Source organism: Colius striatus, chromosome 15 (genome assembly GCF_028858725.1).
Source record: "Colius striatus isolate bColStr4 chromosome 15, bColStr4.1.hap1, whole genome shotgun sequence".
In the NCBI taxonomy this organism is placed as follows: domain Eukaryota; kingdom Metazoa; phylum Chordata; class Aves; order Coliiformes; family Coliidae; genus Colius; species Colius striatus.
Genome location: NC_084773.1, coordinates 4,535,976 through 4,557,656, shown reverse-complemented (window position 1 = coordinate 4,557,656; position 21,681 = coordinate 4,535,976). Strand labels below are relative to the sequence as shown.

The 21,681-nt window shown below is 49.8% G+C and overlaps 1 protein-coding gene across 1 annotated transcript in view; it reads left to right on the top strand.

The window, feature by feature from the left end:
• Nucleotides 1-21,681, top strand: part of DAG1 (dystroglycan 1) — a 51,847-nt gene that overhangs the window by 20,617 nt on the left and 9,549 nt on the right. The window contains 1 exon segment of the mRNA XM_062008488.1: nucleotides 14,922-15,322. Coding sequence (XP_061864472.1) covers nucleotides 15,041-15,322 — 282 coding nt within the window. The 5' untranslated portion in view covers nucleotides 14,922-15,040.

Below are 21,681 nucleotides of genomic sequence, written 5' to 3'. Positions count from 1 at the left end.
CAGTGCTGGGGTGGGAGGGAGGTGCTGGGAGCAGGATCCTGCCTCCTGGCTGCCTGCTGATGGTAAAGGGCTTGTCTTAAAAGGAGAGACAACAAAAACCTGGAATTGACGTGGAGGACAGGAGTGAATTGTGTTTGCTGTGGCCAGCTCAAGGACAATCTTACTTCCCAGGTACTCTGACTTTTTAAACTCATTATTTGCAACTTTAAGGCTTTAAGTATTGTCTGTGTCACCTAGAGCAGCATCTTATTCGGTTGGGAGAGGGGGGTTTAGGCTCAGCCTACAGCAGTGAACAAAGTTCCTGGCTGGTATAAGGTCTTGAGGAATAAATGGCTGAGCTGGTGGCTGCTGCTGCCCTGCACTGGGAGGCACTGCTGGTATCTTGGAAAGCTTTTTGCCCTGATTTTTTTTGTGGAAGGTGCTTCAGTTCTGTAATATGGTTTTGTTTGCTCTGGACTTTACTGCAGTAGGATAGCAGAGGCCTTTGGAGGACAGCACTGAACTTAGGATTATATTTGAGAAGTCTCAAAACTGCATCATTCTTCATCGTTACAATGTGCTTCTCACTACAGCTGCTGTAGCTGTTGCCATACATGGCTCTGGGAAGTGCCAGGTACGAAACTGCCTGAGGAGTCCAGCCTCTCCAGCAGAAAGGCTAAAGATGCAGCAGAGCTGCACTGGAGACTTTGTCTGAGCTGGATGAAAATGGGGAGGCTTTTGGGGAGGCTGATGAATGAGTCCTGACTGGCTGCTGCTTTAAAAACTGCAAACTGCTTCATGTGAAAGGTCTTGGTGGTGTTGAGGAGAGGGAGGGCACAGCTGGTGTGGGTAACTGTGATGCTGTGGTGCACACAGAGCATTGTGGCCCCTGCTCAGAGACCTGCTGAGTGCCTGGTGACTGTAACTAGTCAGCCAGGTTATTTTTGGCATAGCATCTCTGCTTTAGATGGGTTGGGCTGAGCTGCTAAAACCACACTTTTCCCCTGCAACCTATTGTTAAGCCCAGAAGAGTTTTTTTATTACTCTTAAACTTTAAGTCTAGCCCTTACAGGTGAGGAAATGCTGGCTGTGGCCAGGCTTTGTCACTGGCTCTGCTGAATAGCCTCTAAGTCACAACTGCACCATTTTGCATCCTCCAAATGCAGTGTGGTGCACAACTAGGTGTGCGGCTCCCACCTGATCTCAGCTGAGACCTTGCAATCTTTTAATGACAGTAAGCCAAGGAAATACTACATAACCGTTGAGATAAAACAACATAAGCAAAGCAAAGCTTTGGTGCATGTAATTGGGTACCTAATTGCTGTGCTTGCCACCTGGGGATTGGAATTGCTCCTCCTGCTCTGGAGGCTGAATGGGACATACTGTGATAAGCAGTTTAATTGTTTCCCTGCATCTGCAGCAGCACTGTAAAGCGAAGGCAAGCTGAACACACCTTCAGAGCTTAACGGCCTCGCTGCAACTCCAAGACTGCATTTTTCCTGTGGCATTTGAGCATCTCTCTTCATACAGCCCTTACCCTCTCACTAAACTGTTTATGTTCTCCTGGGCCATCTGATAGCAATGAGGTTTTTTTCTGGGAAGTGTTTCAGATTTATTTAGAAACAAGAAGAGCCATAGGAATGTGACTGAGAGCAGTGAGGACAGAGTCCAGTGGGTGCTAATAATGGGATGCCCTTTTAAACCAATTAATGGGATTTGGGCATCCTATTAGTAATGAAGATCGGGAAAGTACTGAGCAGAAATCAAAGCAAGAGTGACTTGGAGGGGGGTGGGTTCAAAGGAAAAGGCTTGGAGTGATTAAGGACAAACGTACTTGTGTGCTGTGACATGCTCTTGGGAACACTCAGGACTGTTGTGGGTGGTGGTTGTGGGTGGTGGTTGCGCTGGAAAGTGGGGTTGTCCTCATTTCTCTCCCGGGGCTAGCACAGACTGTGCCTAGGGCTGGGGTCTGCTCTCTTCTGGGTGCCTGAGGGCAGAGAAGCCTCCCTCCTCTGTGGGAGAAAAGCTTGAAGTAATGAAAATAGGGACATAAAGGCACTGCTGTTGCAAAGGATTACAAAGTCTGGGTATGCCTAACTTGGGTAAGAAACGCAGGTGTGAAGGGGAGAGCAGTTTTAGGGTGTTCAAATCACATATGGCGAGCAAGAAGAGGTTGGCTCTAAGAGGCTCAAATTGTTACAATACTTTAGCTGAGTGCTGGTTTAATTTTCCTTGTCACCTCGGAATGGTATCTGGCTGTTTTCCCGAGGCATACATTGGAGCTGTGATGACTTTGCCCCCATTCCTGGGATTATTGCAGAGGGAGTAGGTAATCATTACAGACTCTGCTGTGCTGCTTTGCACTGGGAAGGAAGTTAGGGCAGGATCTCTCCCATCATCTCATTCCAGTATGGTTTTTTCTCTTTACAACTCACATTCCTGTTTTAATCTGCCCACTGGAGTGGGGGAGGAGGACACGGCTGTGTCCATGTGCCCTGCCTGTGCAGCTGTGAGCCATGCTGTTGGCCATGGGGAAGGCAGAGCACAACCTCTGGGTAAAAACTGTCTGGATAAAACCTACTGTGGCAAGTCAAAATAGAGAGATGCGTCCTGTGCTCACACTATTAGAAATACACTGGAATTTGGGCTTTTGTCCCTCAAAAACATGTAGGTCATGTTTCTGACCTCTGACCTGCAACAGATTTCCTGTGATGAAGGGGGAAAGTACTGGATTTTTGTGCTGTGACAAAAGCCTGGGACTGATTTTTGAGGACTGCTACCAGATGCCATGCCAGCTAGTTAACCATTGCAAATGTTACTGTGTGGGCTCTGTGGCTGCTTACGGAAGAAAAACCTCAGTTTTCCTTGTCTTGTCCTCTCCGTCTTCCCTTTGTGCTGTGGCAGTCTGCCTTCACCCACTTTGTCCTTGGGTCCAGTTTTAAAAGGCTTATCTGATGGCTGAGCAGGACAATTTGATCCTGTTTTTAAGTACTTTGGACTTGTTTGTGGAGTTTGGGTGCTGGGAATGGCAGGATGTTTGGGTTGGAATTTCAGCAGGAGGATTGCTTAGAGCAACCTTGAAACTTCTTTGACGTGTCAGGTGCTTCTTGCAGAGAGGCATGTTACCCTGCAGTGTATTTAGTCAATTGTTCCAGCTGTGTGTGTATGTCAGGGTTGTTTTTCTGGCCCTTTCTGGCCAGACCCTGAATGCCTGGTTCCTGGTGTAAGGAATGAGCTTCAGCTCTGTGAGTGAACAGGCCCAGTATCCATATGGATGGGGCTGAATATTAGTGTTTAGAAAAAGCCTGAATCTCACTGATACTCTTTACAGTGGTCTGGACTAACCTTGAAATTGTTCAACTTGTATCTTGATTTCTCAATACTAGAGCAGGGTGGAGAGAAAAGCTGGAGCTATGTGTGCATTGGTGGACTTGTGATGAGCAGCTCCAGCCTTCTCTGTTTCTGGCTGAAGCCATTAAGGTCAAAACCAGATGAGGATCTTTTTTTTAATTATGTAGTGCAGGTAAACAACATAATTTAGCTGAAAGATAATACAGTGACATTAGTGCTGCAGGAATGCAGTGGAGACTCTGTTAGTGTCTTGTTTTTTGAGGTACTCATCTTTGCTTTTTCACTTAAATCAATCTTCTTGCACCACAGCAGTTGAGAAGCAGATGGACCTGTGAAGCCATTCTCTGTCCTTCTGCCTTGGTAAGCTTGTGCCATCAGTGATCCTTTGCTTTTAGACTTACTGTGTGAACAAAAGGGTCACAGGCCAGAGGTTATTGTGAAGAGCAGGCAGTTTGACTGAAGCAATCCAGCCATAGTCCAGCCATTTGCATCTTGGTCTCTAGCAGGAGGAGAAGGCACCTATAAGAGTGTGCACCTGCAAGAAGAGGTTATCAGTTTGATGGGTTTTGGTGACTCACGACTTTCTGTGGGTTTAAGGGAATGTGCCCAGCTGGAAGCAGCTGATCTCCAGGAATTTAATCCCTTCTCTGGAAGTTTTCTCTGCCTCTTTGCCATGGGAGCAATGCTACTTCATTTTGCAGCTTTCCCATTTTATGCTTGGTGATTAAAATTGGAACACTTAAATCTCATTCTGCCAAATGTTTTGAATAGTTTTCATGAGAAATGTCCAAAGTTGCAGGTCTGCAGCTGATGCCCTGGCTGCCCTGCATAAATCACTGGCTGGTAAATATATTTAATTGAAGAGCTATAGCAGTTTTGCTAGCTGAGTAGTAAATTAGGGCTGAGCAACTGCATAAAGTTAAGTCTTAATGCCTTGGCTTGGAGTTGCTGGGTGGGGTGGTAAAGCTGACAGAACAACGGGATGTTTCTAAACAGAATGTGCCTGCCCTTAGTTACGCTGCCACAAAGAATATAAATTATGCTGCCTATGTAACTGAGGCACTGAAAGTGGCTTATTTGTTGGTGTTGCTTGACTTCTGTGTGTCTGCTTAACATCAGCAGTTTGTGCTTTACATCCCTTTGGTAGCAGCAGACCTTGTGCCCAGCAGCCAGGGCCCTGGCAGGTCAGGGAGAGATCCAAAGCCTTTCCTTCCAGTCCTGTGCTTAGTGCCAAAGCCCTGGTGCTGTGACATCAACCTACAGGGAATTACAGTGTTTAAACACTTTGAAGGACCTGCTCAAAATACTTCATTATCTGAGGAATTTTGTGGGATACCCAGAAGGTGATTATAAACCCCTGGAATGTAGCTGCCTCTCCATGAAGCTGTCCAGCCAAACAGCGTTTTCAGACAACTCTTGAGTGTGAAACCTCCATCAAGATTTTCTTACTTTCAGATTTGGGTTTGGTGCCTGCAGCCCTTGGGCTCTTTATTCCTCACACCGGCCCAAGCTGCCTACCATTGCTTGCCGGCAGCCATGGTGCCAGTGAGTCCTAAGGACTCCCAAACGTTGTTCTTGCTGCATGGAGCTGCTTTGATGATGAAAGAAGTACTCTGCCATTGTGCAGCCAAAACATGTGTGAGGGCCCTGGCACAAGGCCCCTGCTCAGGCCCACATGTACCACCAGAGCTGAAGCCTCAGAAAGGTTTCCTTCAGAAGAGGGTTAGGAAGTAAGATCAGGTTTCCCAAGAAGGGGACTTGCAGGACTGCCCTGCCCAGCAGTCTGTCCTTCACTCCTCTGTCAGCTTTTGCATGCTAATTTGACAGAAAGAGCTTTTAGCTTTTTCTATTAAAAAATGAAAGTAGGCAAGCAGGTAGGTGTGGGAGTTTTGGCTGAAAGGATGCCCAAAGCTCACTGCACTCCTCTGTGTGACACATGCAACATGTAATGGGCTGCAAAAGCAGAAACTTCAGTGAGGTTTCCTTCCTTGCTGAACACAGGAGCTTATCCCTCAGGGTCTTTCACTTTTTGAGCAGACTCTTTAGTGTTTGATAAGATAAATGTCCAGTGGAAGCTTCCTCTCTGATTAGGATATTTGTCATTTCTCTTCCATGTGGATTCTCTGAAGCCTCATAAGGGGTTTTTGTTCAGCCTTTAATTCAATTTAAAAATCAAGGAAGTGATAAAAATGTTTTTAGCCTCCTTGGTTTCAGTGTTCATCACTACATCAAGCATTTCCTGCATAGTACAGCAGGGCAGCTTGGGGAAGAAGTATTTTTCCAGGCTTCAGCTGAGATGTCAGGTGCTGCTGGAAGCTTGTGGATTATTTTGTCCCTTTGGTGACTACAGTCACCTGTCAGTGACAGTGCCTTGCTTTAAACCTGTTTCTGAAGCAGCACCTTTGATAGAAACATGCTCTTCAGCTTGGTGACCTATCAAAGGTTATTAGCTGGTATGAACTAGACGTGAAACAGCTGGTGGGTGGTGAGTGATGCCGGGGGACAGGACGCATGGTGGGACTGTCATGCTCTTGCAGGCTGTTGCACATGGTCTTTTGGCACTAGGTAGGGAATGACTTGCCTGCTGAGGAATACAAGGTCGGGCTCTGATGCCTCCTAGTCCTCACTTTTAAAAAGTGACATCTTATTTCTTGGTTTTATTTGCTTTCTTGTCAGATGCCTCAACTGTGCTTAGTGGCTAGAACTGCAGAGGAGTCCTCTAGCTATCTCATCAGGCTGCATTTTAAACAGTTTATTTTGCTTATTTAGAAATCATCATTTGTGCTTTTCATGGATGGGGATGGCTGAGAGTCTGAGCTCATTTGTATGCTTGAAGACTTGCAATTTGGCACAAAAATCCACGTTACTTTTAAAACTACATAAAACTCAGCTTTGTCCCTGCAAATTCACTTGTCAACCAATTGTAAACCCCCGTGTAAATTGTTTCTACAGAGTCCAGAATCAGAGTTCAGTGAATACAAGCTGCTGTGGCACAGTGAGCCCATGGAGGGCCCAGGAATTTATCATAAGAATCCTACATCTTCTGCTTCCAGTGTTTCCAGCAATTAGTGCCCCTCAAATCCGAGTGCGCTGCCACGGGGACTAATCTGCTGCCTGTGTATGCCAACCACTGAGACCTCTTTTGTGGTCCAAATTAAAGTTGCTCTCCTTTGTCAGAGTGGTGCTTAGGTCTCATCCCTGTCAGCTGCCTCTCTCCTGTACTGGCCCAGGCACTCCTGCCAGTCTGAGTGTCCTCTGTCCTGGGCTCTTCCACAGGATTGCTGCTGCTAAAATGCTTTTCTGTAATGCCATAGTCTTCATTTCAGATTTAACATCAAACAAACTCGGCAAGATACAAAGCTTTCCATACAAAAGAGACATTTAGTAAAAAAAATACCTATTTTATCTTGGTGCCTGGAGTTCTGTTTTTTCCTAACTCTTGGAAGCACGTGTGTGTGTGTGTATTTGTGTACATGCTTGTGGTGTTTATTGCCAAAATACACATTTTTATGGCATTTGTATGGAAAGAGCTTAGTCCTGTCTTTTTGTTTGTTTAAACCTTTTGTAGATTAATTTCCTGTAGATTTGAGCACTAGCTTTAGCATGCACTCTCTTAAACACAGAATTATCTGTTATTCTTACACTCTGTTTCCAAATAAAACCAGGAATTACAAGTAGTTTTGAGAGGGGTGCTCTAGCTGGCTACGCACTGGAAACCCACATGAAGCCAAAGCCCTGGTAAACCACATGCCCTTTGGCACAGCTCCTCGCTCAGCCCCACTGCAGCTGGATATTTAGTCTGGATGCCCTTTCCAAGAACAGCCCTGGGAGAAGGTGCCTGGAGAGGAATGCGAGTCAGCATTTCCCTGTGCGCTGTCCCAGGATCCTGCTATCTGTCACGGAGTGCTTCTGGAGCCAGGAATGCTGCTAGAGCCAGGAATGCTGCCTTGCTAACTCTGCCTTTGAGAAAATTGTCCCAATCCCACCCATTTTTTTTAACCCACACAGACCTTTAATGTTCATGTTCCCAACCCCAGTGGGAAAACTCTCATTTTCTTTGGGTTTGAGCCTGATTTGGATTATTTTGTGTTGTGGTCCTCCTGTTCGAGGAGTGTGTGGGCTCTTGTTTCCCATCACCCTCATGTCCCAGTGCTTCCCACTTTGTTCCTCCAGGAAAGATCAATTTTGTGCCTTTGATCCTCAGTGCCTTTCCCCACCAGCCCTCCCTCAAGATGGGACTTGCTTGCAGGATGCAAACCATCTGGTGAAGCTATTCCCCTACTTCAGCTTGCTGGTGGGTGTTTCTATCCCAATTTACTTTCTGCCAGCAGCCAGGGAAATGGCAGTTCTACCTGGCTGTGATGTTTGTAATTATAGAGGAAAAAATGCTCTCCAAGTCCTTCTAAATACTTGGGGAGATAATATCTGAGTTTCCTTTCAACTGAATGCACTTGAAGATACGATCTGAGTTGGCTGTCTGGGAATAACAAAGTGGGAGGAAGAGATTGATTGTGGTTGCTGAAATTTCCATCAAAGAGTCAGGAGTCTCACCTAGCCAAGATCTGCAGCTGCTGGTCACTGTCACGGGTCAGGCCCAGCAGCTGCTCCAGGCACAGCTCAAACACAGGGCAAGCAGCACGCACAGGCTGCGAGGGGCCACTGGAGCAGGACTGACAAGCAGTGGGACATCCATATGGTCTTCCAGCATATGTCTGGTCAGCGTGCAAGTGCGTAGTTGAGAGGCACTTGTGGGCACCATCCTCATCCTCTCCTGCCTCCCTGGGGCTGCAGGAGCCTGGGGAAAGTGCTTGCCTCTTATTGCCGTGCCTTGCAGGGGAAATGTGCTCTGCAGGGGAAGAAAAACACACTCAGTGTCCATCTGACAGAAGGGCTCTGGAGTCCTCTGTGCTTCTGCAGTGCCCCATGCACATGCCTCTGCAGGAGTGTCCCTGCCAGTGGCTGCCAGGGCCGTGTCTCCCCTGCACAGCCCTTGCTGGAGGGAGGGCTACTGGGAGCATATCCTCAGTACTTACCTCTCCTAGGGAAAGAAGCCTTCCTGGGATCAAGAGTCCCCAGTTGGGAAGGGCAATGTAATGGCCCAGCTTTCAGACAGGCAGATGCAGCCTAAGGGAGAAAAGGGAAATGTTGCATCTCTTCTGTGTGGGAGCTGCCTCCCCAGGAAGCGCCACAGGTCACACGTCCTGAGGAGCACAAACCCCGTGTGGTCTCTGAAGCAGTCCAGCTTCCCCTGGCTGCTGGCTCAGCACTCTGCTGTCTGTCATGAGAGTAGAGGCACCAGTATCTCTGGTCCCAGGCTGGGGGACAACCTCGAGCAGGGTTTGTTGGCCAAGGAGAGACATGAGAGGGCTGTGGGAAGGCTGCGTCCCTTCTTGGTGGCACAGAAGTTGTAGTTTTCAAAGAAAAAGTAATTAAGGGTAGTAGAAAGCTCCCTCTTAGCAACAAGAGAGTGAAACATTTTGGTGCTTACTCCAGCAGAATCAAAACCACTGTGTGGTGTCTCTTGCTGTGACCACTTCCCGTACGAGCTTCACCAAGCTGCCTGTGGCATGTGTGACTTGAAACAAGTCAGTGACAGTTCACAGCTGCGTTCACTGCCAGCAGGAGGGTGCTGCTTGTTTCCCTGCCCAACAAGCACTTTTAGCATGGCTGTTTTGGGTTTGTTTGGGTTGGTTTTTTTGTTTCCCCTAGCCTGTTTTTCAGCGTCAGGGTTTCCTGTTGCTGACATCAGATGTGCTGGAGATGAGCAGTGCAGAAATACGAGAAGGGGCGAGACTGGAAGCAGCATCTTTTTTGTGCATATGTCCTTTGAGCTGGGTGTCAGTTCTATTGTCACCAAGTTGGTGACAATACAGGGTGGGTATAGCTGTAGAAGAGCGTTGAAACAGAACTTTAGGGTGAAGAATCAAGTACAGCTTGATTTGTACCTCCTGGGTTGATGGTCTCTGGGGTGACCAGCTAATGATGACAAGCTTGTTGACTGGCTGTGGGGTAGAGGGTGGAAGGGGTACCCAGGGCTTCAGGAGCATGGATCTGGGGGTTCTCCACTGAGGCAGCTTTCTCTTGCAGTCTGATCTCTGACGGCAAGCTGCCTGTTCCTTTGGTTTTGATGCATACACGACTCTTTCAGCAGTTGTGACTGCAGCATTAAGCTAAAAACTTGTGAGTGAACTTGTCTTTTACAGAGACAACCAGTCCCGCTGTAAAGCCCCATCCCTGTGGCTGCCTGGTTAGTGCAGGTGTCCTGAGCTCAGCAGAGCAGGGAGCTGTGGCTAGCAGTGAGCCTTCCTGCCTCTGCTTGCCTGTTCCCTCCAGCAGCTGGTTAGTCTGTGCGTGAGGAATGCATCTGTGCAGTTGTCCTCCTGCATGTCCCTTTCCATAACACATCCTGGGCACAGCAGTGTCATCTTCTGCCAACATACGTGGCTGAAGCCTTTGAAGTTGGAAATAATCCCAGAGTCACGTGCAGCCCGTCCCTGTAGCGTATAAAGCAGGCTGTTGAGGGGGCTGCTGCCTTTGTTTCAGGGTACATCCGGAGCCAGGCAAGTGCAGAAACTCTTACTGTTTCCTAAATTTCACGCTCCAGGGTGTTTTTTGGCACATGATGGGTCAGGCTCACAGACTGACACGTTCTTAGTCTTGAGTGGACCGTGTCTATTACTTTATAAACTTGGTGATGGGCTGCTGTGGCCAGACGTGCTGCCTCCAAGCTGCTTCTCCCTCGCTGGGCTCCTTTGGCACGGCACGGCCATGTCACACAGCACCATCCTCCTCTGCCGACACCGTGCCGCCGGACTGGCACCCTGGCTGTCGTGCTTTGGAGCGGGGAGCATGTCCGGCAAAGTGCCACCTTTGTGTGCCTGGCCGGTGCCGCCGCGTTTCATCATTCCCCTGCTCGCTGCCTTGACATGCAGACACGCAGGAGCTGACAGGACTTGCCCAGAGATCCTCCTGTGGGAACACGCACGGGAGATCTTTGCAGAGACAATAGCTTTGTTCTGGAAAGTTGCACTGGCCCTTTTTAGCAGAGTCTCAGCTTGCTTCCTTAGAGAAAGGCCACTCATATAATGCTTTCTTTAATGAGGAGATGGTAAATAAGCAATCAGGTAAGTGGGATTTCTCCCAACTGTCCTAAATACCTTCTAATCTGGAGTAGAGAACTGCATGGCGGTTACCTGAGCTTGCTGTGTGCTAGGCTCAGTGGCACTCATGTGCTGACAGTGACTAATTACCGCAGCCCAGTGATGTGATTGTGTGCTTGAGCAATTGGATTAGGCACAGCTGGATGGAGACTTCACTTTCACTGGTTCTTGCTGAAGTGGTGGTGTAATCAGCCACAGAAGAAGAGAGATTTGTAGAGCAGCCACATTTCTGCTGCTGGGATGCCTCCCCTGGCCTGATTCTGCAGTGTGCAGGAGGAAAGGTCTCTGGGAAGGTGCGTGGCTGGGAGTAGCTACTCTGTCCTTCTCTTAGTCCTTCTTTTCAGCTCTATCTTCTGTCTGCACTGTTCTGCAGTTCTGAACAATGAAGGCAGAGCATGTCCTTAACTTGCTAGTGGGCCTTGTAGCTGCATGGAGGCGGTGCAAGCTCCAGCATTGTCTTGACAAGTCGGCATCGTATCAGGTGCAACATCACTATCAACATGACTTCAGCAAGCAGGCCCAGTTCCACGTCTCTGAGATGGAAGGCTTGGCACTGGAGATCAGGCATCAGCATTGGCACGTGCAACGAGCACTAGGACTGAAGCAGATGTTGATGCTAACTTTGATGTTTCATCCAATGCTCTGGAGGCTCAAAGTTGAAACCAAAAGAGCTCTCACAGAAGCATGAGGATAAAGTCAGTTCTTTCAGAAGATCAGACAGAATGAAACATCCTGAAATTCAGGACTAACCTGAACCTTTGTGTTTGTTCTGCGAACCTGGGCAGTACAGATCCTGCTGGAACAAGGAGCACTGTGCCATGTGGAGAAGCTGGGGTGGTCCAGCCTTCCCTCCTAACTTGAAAGTCTGAGTCAGTCAGCCCTACGGCCTGATGCTTCTCAGAGATCAGCGGAAGACCACCTACAGAACACCATCTGTGTTTGGGTTTTGGCCCTGTTTTGAGCTTCTGGGAAGCTGTGATGTGTTGAGACTTTTGGTCCCGTAGAGCTCCAGCTCTGTGCCACTTGTTGGTCATAGACAATGATCCAGAAAACGGACTTTTCCTGCATACAGCTGGGGTGATGTCTCAAATAGGCGGGTCTGGGATCCTGCCCTTAACAGAGGCACCACCTGGGTCTCCAGTGCTTGTTCCAGCCTGGCTTTTAGGCAGAGGATTTCCTGTGCCAAAGAGCATTCTACCTTGAGGCATAGCCCACATGGGCCCTGCAGTGCAGAGCAACGCTGTGTTCCAGCTCTCTGTAGAGCTGAACCACCCTGCCTTTCCTCCTTAGCACACAGGGCGAGGGGCTGGCACTGCTTCAGCTTCTGTCGATTGTTTGGTGAGGTGGAGCTGTGTTAAGAGGTGTTTTCTATGCTGCAAGTTTATTCTCAGCTCTTCTGGATTTTTGGTTGCCAGCTGCCGAATTCCTGCTATCCCTCCTGTGTGCTCTGCTTCCCTGTGCTGGGGCTGTTCTTCTGTAGTTCCCCTAAAGTGGAATTCTGAGTTCTTGTGACGTGCAAGTGTCACACGAGATCGTAATGACCAGTGTGTGAGTGGCTTGGCTGAGTGGCACGTACATATCAGATGGGCAGGGTTTGTTGCCTGCTCCAGTAATTGTTTCTGAAAGGGGTGATGACTTAATCTTCCTCTCCTGCTTGTCCCAGATATCAAGAACCAGCTCCCTTCTGCCCACATACTCCTCTTTGTCCAACAAAACCGCTCCAGGCCGTATCACGTCATTTGGCTGAGCCCCACAGAGCTGTACCAGGCTCATGCACCAGCTCTGCTGTAGCCATGACACAGGCAGAGGGTGCTGAACCTCTCCAGGTGCCTTTGCAGCTCTGTGTGGTTGTATGCCAGGTGTCTGTCTGGTTGTCTGAGGTATTTCTCCTCTGCTAAGGTGTGGAGGCTTAGTGCAGCTGTGAGAGGCAGCCACATTTTCATGCTGATAGCATCTCAGGCCTGTAGCAGCCACAGGGCTGCTGAATTCTGCTGCTGCCATATTCCTCCCCCAGCTGCAAGGTCTCTGGTCCTGCCTGTGCTTGCTGTGGGGTTGCTTCTCGTCCCTCATGCAGCAGGGCTTTGCAATGAGCAGGCTTCAGGAGAGGCAGCTCGTGGGACAAGACATCGTCATTGCAGTGTCCACACCCTGGCTCCACAGAGGCTGGAGGTGGTTCCTCTTTCTGCAGGGATGAGGGTCCCTCATTTTCCTGCTGTGATGACCAGCGACCTCCTCAGCCTCTTGCAGAGGTCTCCTCCATCAGTGTAGCACATTCACACAGCCTCTTGGATATCCCCCACCAGACATCTTCTGTGGTAGTCATCGACTTTTTGAGGTGACTCTATGTTCAACCACAGTCAGTTGGACTCTGTCGGATCCTCCTCTGTCTGACCATGCAGGGAGCTGGTAGATGTGCCCTGTACAGAGTCTGACCTGTCCTTAGCTGTTCAGCCCCTTCATCTTTCATGATGATAACCTCTGGGGAAGCAACTCTCAGGCACTTCATCCTGGTGAAGCCCACAGCATGCTCACTTGCCTTGGGAAGAGCCTGGCCTTGGCTTCCCTGTTGCTTCATCTGCTGTATTCCTGTCCTGTTCGGTTCAGGGGACAAAAGCAGCAGGGGAATGAGCTTTCTCCTGGTGCTGGCATCTCACACCAGCCTTCCTCCCATCTGTGCTGTGGTTTGCAGTGATATTATTCTGCCTCTACAGTCTCTCTTGCCTTTCACTTGAGGCTGGTTTTCTGCAACTGGCAGTGATCAGATTGGATATCTGCCTCTAGATGCTACAGACAGGGGTTATTACATTCAGCCAGTAGCTTCTGTTACCCACAGCCCTCATGGCCAGCAACAACTGTGCATGCTGGGCCCATTACCTTGGGATAGGAGGTGTCAGCCCCTCTGCACGAGTGGTTTATTGTGAAAAGGCCCACCAAGGGGTGAGGCTGTGCTAGTCCTTGCACACTGCCTCTCAGCTTCTCTAAAGTAGAGGTTTTAGGATGAGCAAACAATTTTTCTCTCTCTTATTATCCCTAGAGCCTGCTGTGGTAACCTTGGGCTTAGTTGCCTGTGTGGGCAGGCCCTCTGCCTGCTTCTGCAAGCCCATGGTGGGCAATATGTACTTGCCTGGCCACAGCACAGCAGGTCTTGCTGTCCTGCTGCCCCGAGAGCTCTGCAATGGCAAGAAGCGGTGGGATTTCCCTTCCCAGCCAGTCCAGCTCCAGGGTGTCTTGGGATGGCCTGATGTGCATCATACAACACAGCTGGAACAGGCTAAAATAAATCTGAGCTGTGTTCAGAGGACACACTGACTGTGCTCAGTGTGCTGGATTTGCTTTGGGAATGCAGAGCCACTTCTCTCTCAGCCTGGAAGGAATTAGTTCAGGATATGAGAGTGCCTGGCCCAAGGGAACCCAGTCCCGTGTGCTGCTGGGGGCTGAGCAACTCCCACTTGGTCAATGTGTCTGTCCTCCAGTCCTGCTTATTCCACTGCCCTGCTCAGTACCACAGATGAGTTAGAGGGCTGTGCTAGCTGCAAACTGAGATGCCAGAGTGGACCCTCCTCTGGGGTCCCAAAGGGCTCCGTCCTCTTTCATGAACTCTTTTGCTCTCCGGCAAACGGGCTGTGAGGAGAAACATGAGGGTGTGTGCAGATCCATAACTCTTGTGTGCCGTGGCTGAACACACAAAGGAAGAGAGAAGAGAAAGGAGAAGCTGTGATCCAGGGGATCAGAGAAAGGGTGGGGATGGACAGGAAGCAAGGGAAAGAAGAAAACACAGCGAGGAAGAGCTGGAGGTGGTTCTTGGCAGAGTATGTGGACAGGCAGGCTGTGCAGGCAGGAGGGACCAGGACAGCAGGTAGCAGCGTGGGACACAGTATGTACTTTCGGGGTGCATATTGCTGTCCCCAAATCAACACTCTAATAGGCAAAGCTGGAACTGAGAGGAGACCTGGCTGGAAAGCCAGGCATGTGGGTCAGAGGATCAGAAATATCTGTCGGGGTGGCAACTTTGGAGTACTGAAGGTCTCTGGAGACCTTCATACTGACTGACTGGCATTTAAACCTACTGATGCCCCAGCCTGGCTTCAGCCTGCCTTGAAAGTCACGTATCACTGCTGTGCTCTTGTTTTGGTTGTATCTGCCTCAGCTCCGTAGCTGCAACTATCTGTGGGTCCAGAGCGGCAGAAACATGGTTGTGTGCATGGAAAAGCAGGAGCATCTCGTTTTTCAAGAGATATTGTATGTCAGAAGAGGAGCTGAGAAGCTGCTGCTCTCTTTAGTGGTGCTGGTAACTCTTGGCAGTCAAATCAAAGCTGGAACAAAGGGCAGCGTGGCAGGTAGCCCAAGTCCATTGCGAGGAGGTCTGTGTGTTACCTGTCTGGCTTGGCTATGGTAATTAACGTGCTGATTGGGTTTCCTCTGTTTACCCAGGTTCCCAGGACTCCTAGGATGAGGCTGCTGTGAAGGAGCAGTGGATCCCCTGCCGTGCCTGCAGATCCCCTGTGGTCCCCTTTCCGGCTGGAGCACCGCCACCGAGGCCGCCGGGAAGAATGACTGTTGGATGCGTCCTGCAGCCCCCTTTCCTGGGGAGGACTTGGCTCCCCGTGCTGCTGCTGGCAGCCTCTGCTCAGTGCCACTGGCCCAGCCAGCCGGCAGAAGTGGTTCGGGACTGGGAAAACCAGCTGGAGGCCTCCATGCACTCGGTGCTGTCGGAGCTGCGGGAGCCGGTGCCGGCCGTGGTGGGCATACCCGACAGCTCTGCCGTGGTGGGACGCTTCTTCAGAGTCTCCATCCCCACAGATTTAATTGCTTCCAATGGAGAAATTGTCCAGGTGAGAAATGGCATTTCCTGAGGCTCGTTTGCCGTTATGTTCTCGCAGGAGTCAAGTGAGTAATAGGCTGGGTCATGGGGGTTGCTGTGAAGCAGCCTTCAGCTTTTGCAGGGCTAAGGGGAAAGGGTTTGCTTAAAAAGTAATTGAAGTCCTCACCTCGTGGCAAAGTTCCTTTCTGCAGTGAAGAGAGGAGACTTCTCCAAGATGACTGCTGGGGTTTGTTGGCTGTGTTTAAACTGTGAGATACTCTGTCCTGGAATGCTGGGCACATTGATAAGTTGTTGCCTCGGGCTCTGGGGAGCTGTGAATTCCCTGAGGCAGCTGCTCTGTGGCTCAGGGAGTTGGTTTCACTGTGGTAACAAAACATTGCTAGACAAATAGACTTTGTTCTGACAGCGGGGCTCTGGGCTCTCCTTGTACACAGTCTCCCCTGACCTGGTCCCTAAGCCCTCTTGGGAAAGATGGGAGCCTTTCTCCTTGTGTGTCTCAACCTCACACCACTGGCACTGTAGAAGCTGGAAAACTGAGCTGTGGAATTTTATCTTAAGGGCAAAAAAGTGTCCAAATAGCCTAGAGGAGGGTAGGCACACCGAGAACACACGCTTGCTCATCTTTACTCCTTTCTTGGGGAGGTGCTGAGAAGTCGTCGCCTTAGCATCTGTTTGCTTGGATCATGGAAAGTTCAGAAAGTCTGGCTTCTAAAACAAAACAGAGATACCTTCCAATTTGGGATATTTTTTCAAGAGAGCAAACATGAAAAATAGTTTTTAGAAAACATGAAATATTCTGGTGTGTCTCAGAAGATCAGAGGGAGATGGAGAGCAAGTCGGGAGCAAGTCTGACATCTGAGCTTCTCCTTGAAGGAAGGTTTGGTTTTGCTCTGCATACTGTCATGCAATTATCTCAGCCCAGGTACATGATGTGGCTGGCTCCAGGGAGGGTGCCAGTGTCAGTGGCAGGCAGAAAATGTGAAGAATGCATCTGTTCCTGCCAGTCAGATGGGGAGGAGGAGGAAGGTGGTGGGCAAGCCCCCGGGTAGAGGAGTCAAAGAAGAGGACAGGCTGGTTTTGAAGCAAAGGCTGTGACATTGACTGTGGCTGAGGAGGCTGGCTGGGATGGGAGGCAGTGGTACCTGCCCTGCTTTAGGCACAGCCTGGTTCTGAGTGGAGGGCACCTGCACAGCACTGGGCTACAAGAGGGCAGACGGGTGTGGTGAGCCCAAGATCTTGTGTTATGGAAATTATAGCTTTGGTGTGGGACTGCATTGGAGTGGCTTGTTCTAGTGCTGTCTAAGAGCTGCTGTGATGGCAATGATGACTTTCAGTGTTTGTGTAACAGCACAGCTTCCACTGTCTCCTCTCCCTGGCGCAAAAGTCATCAGTGATAGCTCCAGTAGCTGCAGGAAGACCCTGATAGATTATTCCCTGCCACCCGATTGCTTCAAACACTACCTCTGCTGCTTTGGTGTTAAGGCCTGTTTGCCAACACCAACAGATGCCTGAAAGCCTCAAATGGAGGGGGCTGGGGCGGGACCCAACAGCTGCTGGTTGTGTGGAGTTCAGCAAACACTGGGAGCGATTTTCATGCTCATCTGTGGGCTTTTCCAAGTTGCATCTGTTCACCTTGAAATTGATTGCAGCAGTGCAGCGGGCTCCAGGGCACCATTGGCAGCCTGGCTTAGCTGGTGTGTGTGGAAAGTCTCTCTCTGGCAGAGGATGTGTGTTGGCTGCCCAGCACAACCAGCTTTTGCTATGGGGATTTGAGTCCTGGCTAGTGAGAACTGCGTGGGCAGTTTTGGGTGCTGGGGCGCATTTTTGTTTTACTGGCAAGGTTCAGGGCAAGTTGCTCAGGTCTTTTTCTCAGGCTGCCTTGCATTTCTCAGCCAGAGCAGTCCAGTGTAATACTTCTGGATCTTGCTATAACCGGTGGACTTAAACCCTAATAAGAAAGAATAAGGGCTGTGCCCTTTGAGATGAAACAGTAGGCTGGAGTTTACAATCAGATGTGGCTGCCTACACTAAGTCCTCTTCAATTTTGAAGACCTTTGCTGTAATTTCTTTAAAAACACAAAAAGCTGACAGTTCATGCCCCCAGACTCCCAGGAGCTTCCCTTCTGGAGCCTGAAGAAGGTGTGATTGCTTCATTTCTAGATAATTCCTGCCGATTATTTCTAGGCTGGCTTCGTATCGTGGTGGGGATAGCCTTGAAGCTGCTTCTCAGCTCCTCTCCCTGCTTGTTAGCAGATTCCTGAGGGCTGTAGACAAAATACTTTTCTCTGCAAACTTGGTTGTGGGATGGAAACAACGCCAGGCATCTGCAGCATGGCGGAGGAGTGCCCCCAGGCACGCACTCCTGCACAGAAATGTGGGCTCTGCACACAATCAGGGATGTGCTCCTGGGAGCTGTCACCAGTGTTTCCCTGCCACCCCCAAGCTGCTTAAGAACAGGTGAGATTTTTATGGTGAAGCACAAGAGTGAGTTTATTTTCATGTTCTCAAGCTGAAAAGGTGGACAGACAGAAAAGCAGTGAAAAAAGGTACCTGGTGTCTTAATTTAGAGCTTTGTTTCCATGTTGGCCAAAGCCAGTTGCCAGCAAAGCTTTGTGGCTGCCGTATTGCTGGCAATTAGAAACCCCCTTCCTCCCTTTCACTTGTCATCCAGAGTGGGTGCCTTGGTCAAGCATTGAGGTGTCCTCAGAGGGTGGTTGCAGCTGGCAGGTGTTCCAGCTGTTGGATTTATTGGAGCTGTCCTTCTAGCTTCCTCATACAGCAAGGCTTCTCGCTGCAAGATGCTCTCCTGGTGACTGAAGGTGTCATGGAAATGAAAACTCTTTGCTGCACCTCCTCAGAAGGGTTAACAGCAGCTTGGCACCTTGCAGCCTCTCCTGCCACCTTTGACACCAAAACAATGGCCTTTTAACAGGAGTTGGATTAAAGCATCCAGTCCCTGCTCTATCATATGACCCCTTTGCAGACAGGCAGCGTGAGGCTGTGCAGGTTCCCACCAGCTCCTGGCAGACACTGGCTGGGAGCAGGATGGCCATGGGTTGGGTGTTGGTGCTTGGTACTCTCTCCATGAGCAGTTGTTAGAAACACCAGGCCTTGGCATGACAGTTCCTCACTGAAGGCTGTGTGGACTCTGACCTGTTACTTCCCAGCTGTGTCCTGTTGTTTAAGGAACCGATCACGCTTGGGCCAGAGACCAGGTGGATTTCCTGTTCCTGCCGTTTCCGTTTGAAGCTGCTCCAGAATTTGACTGCTCTGATTTTAAAATGCAGCTTCTAGCCTAAATTTAGGGATGGCTCGAAATGTTTATATGTGCTGTCCTTTAGTTTAAATCAATTCTACCTTCCTAGTATTTATTTCCTTTATATATTTATAAGTGACAGATATTCCCCTGTCTTGATTTTATTAGGTTAAGCAAGCCAGCTTCTTTTTCATAAAATAAGCTTTCCTTTCCTCTCCTCATCTTTCTTTTCCTCTCCTCATCTTTGTAGCTGTCTCCTGTACCTCTTCCAGCTTGAGTTTATTTCTCTTACGTTTGCATGACCACAGCTATACAAAATACTCCAGATGAAGTGTTACCAGAGCCTTGTATAAAGGCATCAAAACTTCCTTTTCTCTTCCATAAATAACCTTGTTTTGATATAGCCTACAATTGTTTGCCTCTCCATATTTGCCTTTACTTTGGCTCTGATGTCTTGCCGTCAGCTGAAATATCCAGGTCTGTAGATTGGTGTTTTGGTTGCAGTTGTTGAGGTCCCAGAAGGGGACGTTAGGTGAGGTGCGTGATGGTTGATTTTGCAGTGCTGATCTTGGTCTCCATGAGTTCTGCTAGTCCCATCTCCTAAGGCTGTCCCATCTTTCTTGGATGAAAATCTAAGCCTCCCATTGCTGTCCAGGTGAGGACACAAATCATCTGGTGAGGACAGTGGCACTGACACTGGCAACACCTGCATCAGCCTTTGGGATGGTGGTTGTTGCACTGTGTGGCTCGCCGCTTACCAGGGATGATACTCATCCCACCAGTGATGATACCCTGCCACACATTGGGAAAGCTGACACTGGCCTTGGCCAGTGAAAGAAAAACCACACAAAAGAGGGCATTTTTGTGGTGATCACCCTAATCCTGCATGCAGGACATTGGTCTGACTTGGTGCAGAAGCATCTGGCATCTCCAAGTCTGGAAGAAGGACTCTCTGGCTCTGATCTGTGGGCTAGAGGCTGTGATGGTGTTTCTCTAGGCCAGATGCATTGAAAAGGAGACAGCTGGGCTGCAAACACCTCTCCAGAAACACCAGGCACTGCACTTGGGTCACCACTGAGGCAATGCCTTCTTTCCTGTGGGATGCAGGGATAAATCCAGTTCCCTCTAATTACTGCAAGTGTACTCAGAAGGTATTCGAGCCGTTGCACAGTCCAGCACTCTAAATGCCCCCAGGCATGCAATTTAATGGCTTTGTTTTAGATGGGTCTATCAAGTATGCTGGAAGGAGAGAAGCTCCTGGTCCCAAGGCACATCCCTGCATGAGCAGCTGATCTGCTGTGTCTTCCTTGGAGATAACATAGAGCTGCTGACCTGCCTTCATCCCAGTGGTGTTAGTTATGGGATGGATCCCTCAGAGCAGGTCTGCTCTAGATTTGTTAGCTGATGTAAGGTGAAGCTCTCAGGTGAGCACAGGTAAGTCTGACCCTTCTGGGCTGTCTCTTTGCTGGTGATTATTGTTGGGTTTGAAGTGCACTGGCTCACCGGGGCTTTGTTGGGAAGACTGATAAAACACGTGGAGGAGGCCCCAAAAAGCTGTTGCTGTGTGCAAACACGGCTGGGAGCAAAGTGATTAGAACTACTGACTTAGCTGGCACAGCTGATGTACGCAGTGCAGCGGGTTTGGGGGGTTGCTGGAGCGTTGGATATTAACCCAGGCAAAAGGGAATCTTGCTTTCCAATCAGGAGCCTGACTTTTCCAATGGTTGTTCTATTTGCCGTCTGTTGAAGTGGCCTTTATTGAACAGCTTTGCTCTCATCAGGCTTTAGGGACCTCGTTCTATAAACAGGACGTGCAGAGCTGGGGTTGCAGGAGCCCTGCCATCCAGCACCTGCTGTCAGGGCTGTGCTACACACCCCAGCCCTGCTCCAACCCAACAGCAGAGGGCTGGCTGTCAGCCACCAGCCCCTGTCAGCGGGGCACGCACAACTTCAGGGGAGACCACTACCAAGTGCCTGTGCTGTTTGTCTCTTGCAGTGATTCTTGTTTCACAGAGCTTTAACTGAATGTGAGTTTTATTAAAGTGGCATTTCTCAAAGGAGGAAGACAAGCTCCTGAGGAGCTGTGTCATCACGCTGGGTATCTTAAAAGGTTCTCCACATCCAAAGCATTTGAGCTTTGCCTCATCCCGGGGGTCCCAGTTTTCTTGGACTAACCAGAAAGCACAGCAACAGGTGCTGTTCAGAGGGGAGTGTGTGGGATAAATGGCAGTGCCTGGAACAGGTCCAGGCAAAGGACGCCGTGGGCAGGGCTTTGCTGAGCTGCCACTGCTGCCATCTTAGTGATAAGATGAGCTGATAAGATTTCAGCTGGGGGGCCGAGGGGGCCGCTTATCTTTTTCCTGCAGTGAGACAGAGTCGGGCAATTTGGCATTTTCAATGTGTGCTTAGTAACAAGCTCTGAATCTGGAGGGAGTGGAAAATGTGACTCAATCTAATTATAAACCAGCTTTTCAGTCGGGCTGGGAAGTGCCTTGTTTTGTCCTGCTCTTACGGGCTGTTGCTCTGAGCATCCGGGGAGGCTGAGGAACACGACGGTAAGGAGAGTCCTGGGAAGAAGCTGGCCTGAGGCTGTGGGATCCTGCTCTCCTGTCCATGCCACAGCCCCGAACGCTGGCCTGCCAGCAATCTGCTGATGGCAGCAATAAATTGCTGGTGCCGGCGAGCTGCGCGGCAGCGGTACTAACCCCCAGCACTTGGCATCCCTGCCGTGTGGTATTTTTGCTTCCCTTTGGCCTTTCGCTTATAAAAAGTCACACTGAAAGAGGAGCCCGACTGAACTTTGTGTTTCAAGCTGCTTGAGGCTTTTCCTGCCCCGCGCTCGCCCCCCAAACAAGGGAGAAAGCGGGGTGTGGGCAGCCCGTGCTGACCCCGGCCCCGGCGCGGGCGGGCTGCGCCTTCCCGCTCCAACAATAAGGCTAAACAAATCCTTCCAAGCTGCTTGCATGGGCCGATGAAAGGAGGATTTCTCGGGACACTCAATGTTTTGTAGTGACCTCCCAGTGAAACAGCTGTTGTGTTCCCTTGCCCAGGCAGAGTGGGACGCTGAATAGTGCCCTTATAGCGAACGCAGAGGCGCATCTGGAAAAGAAGCC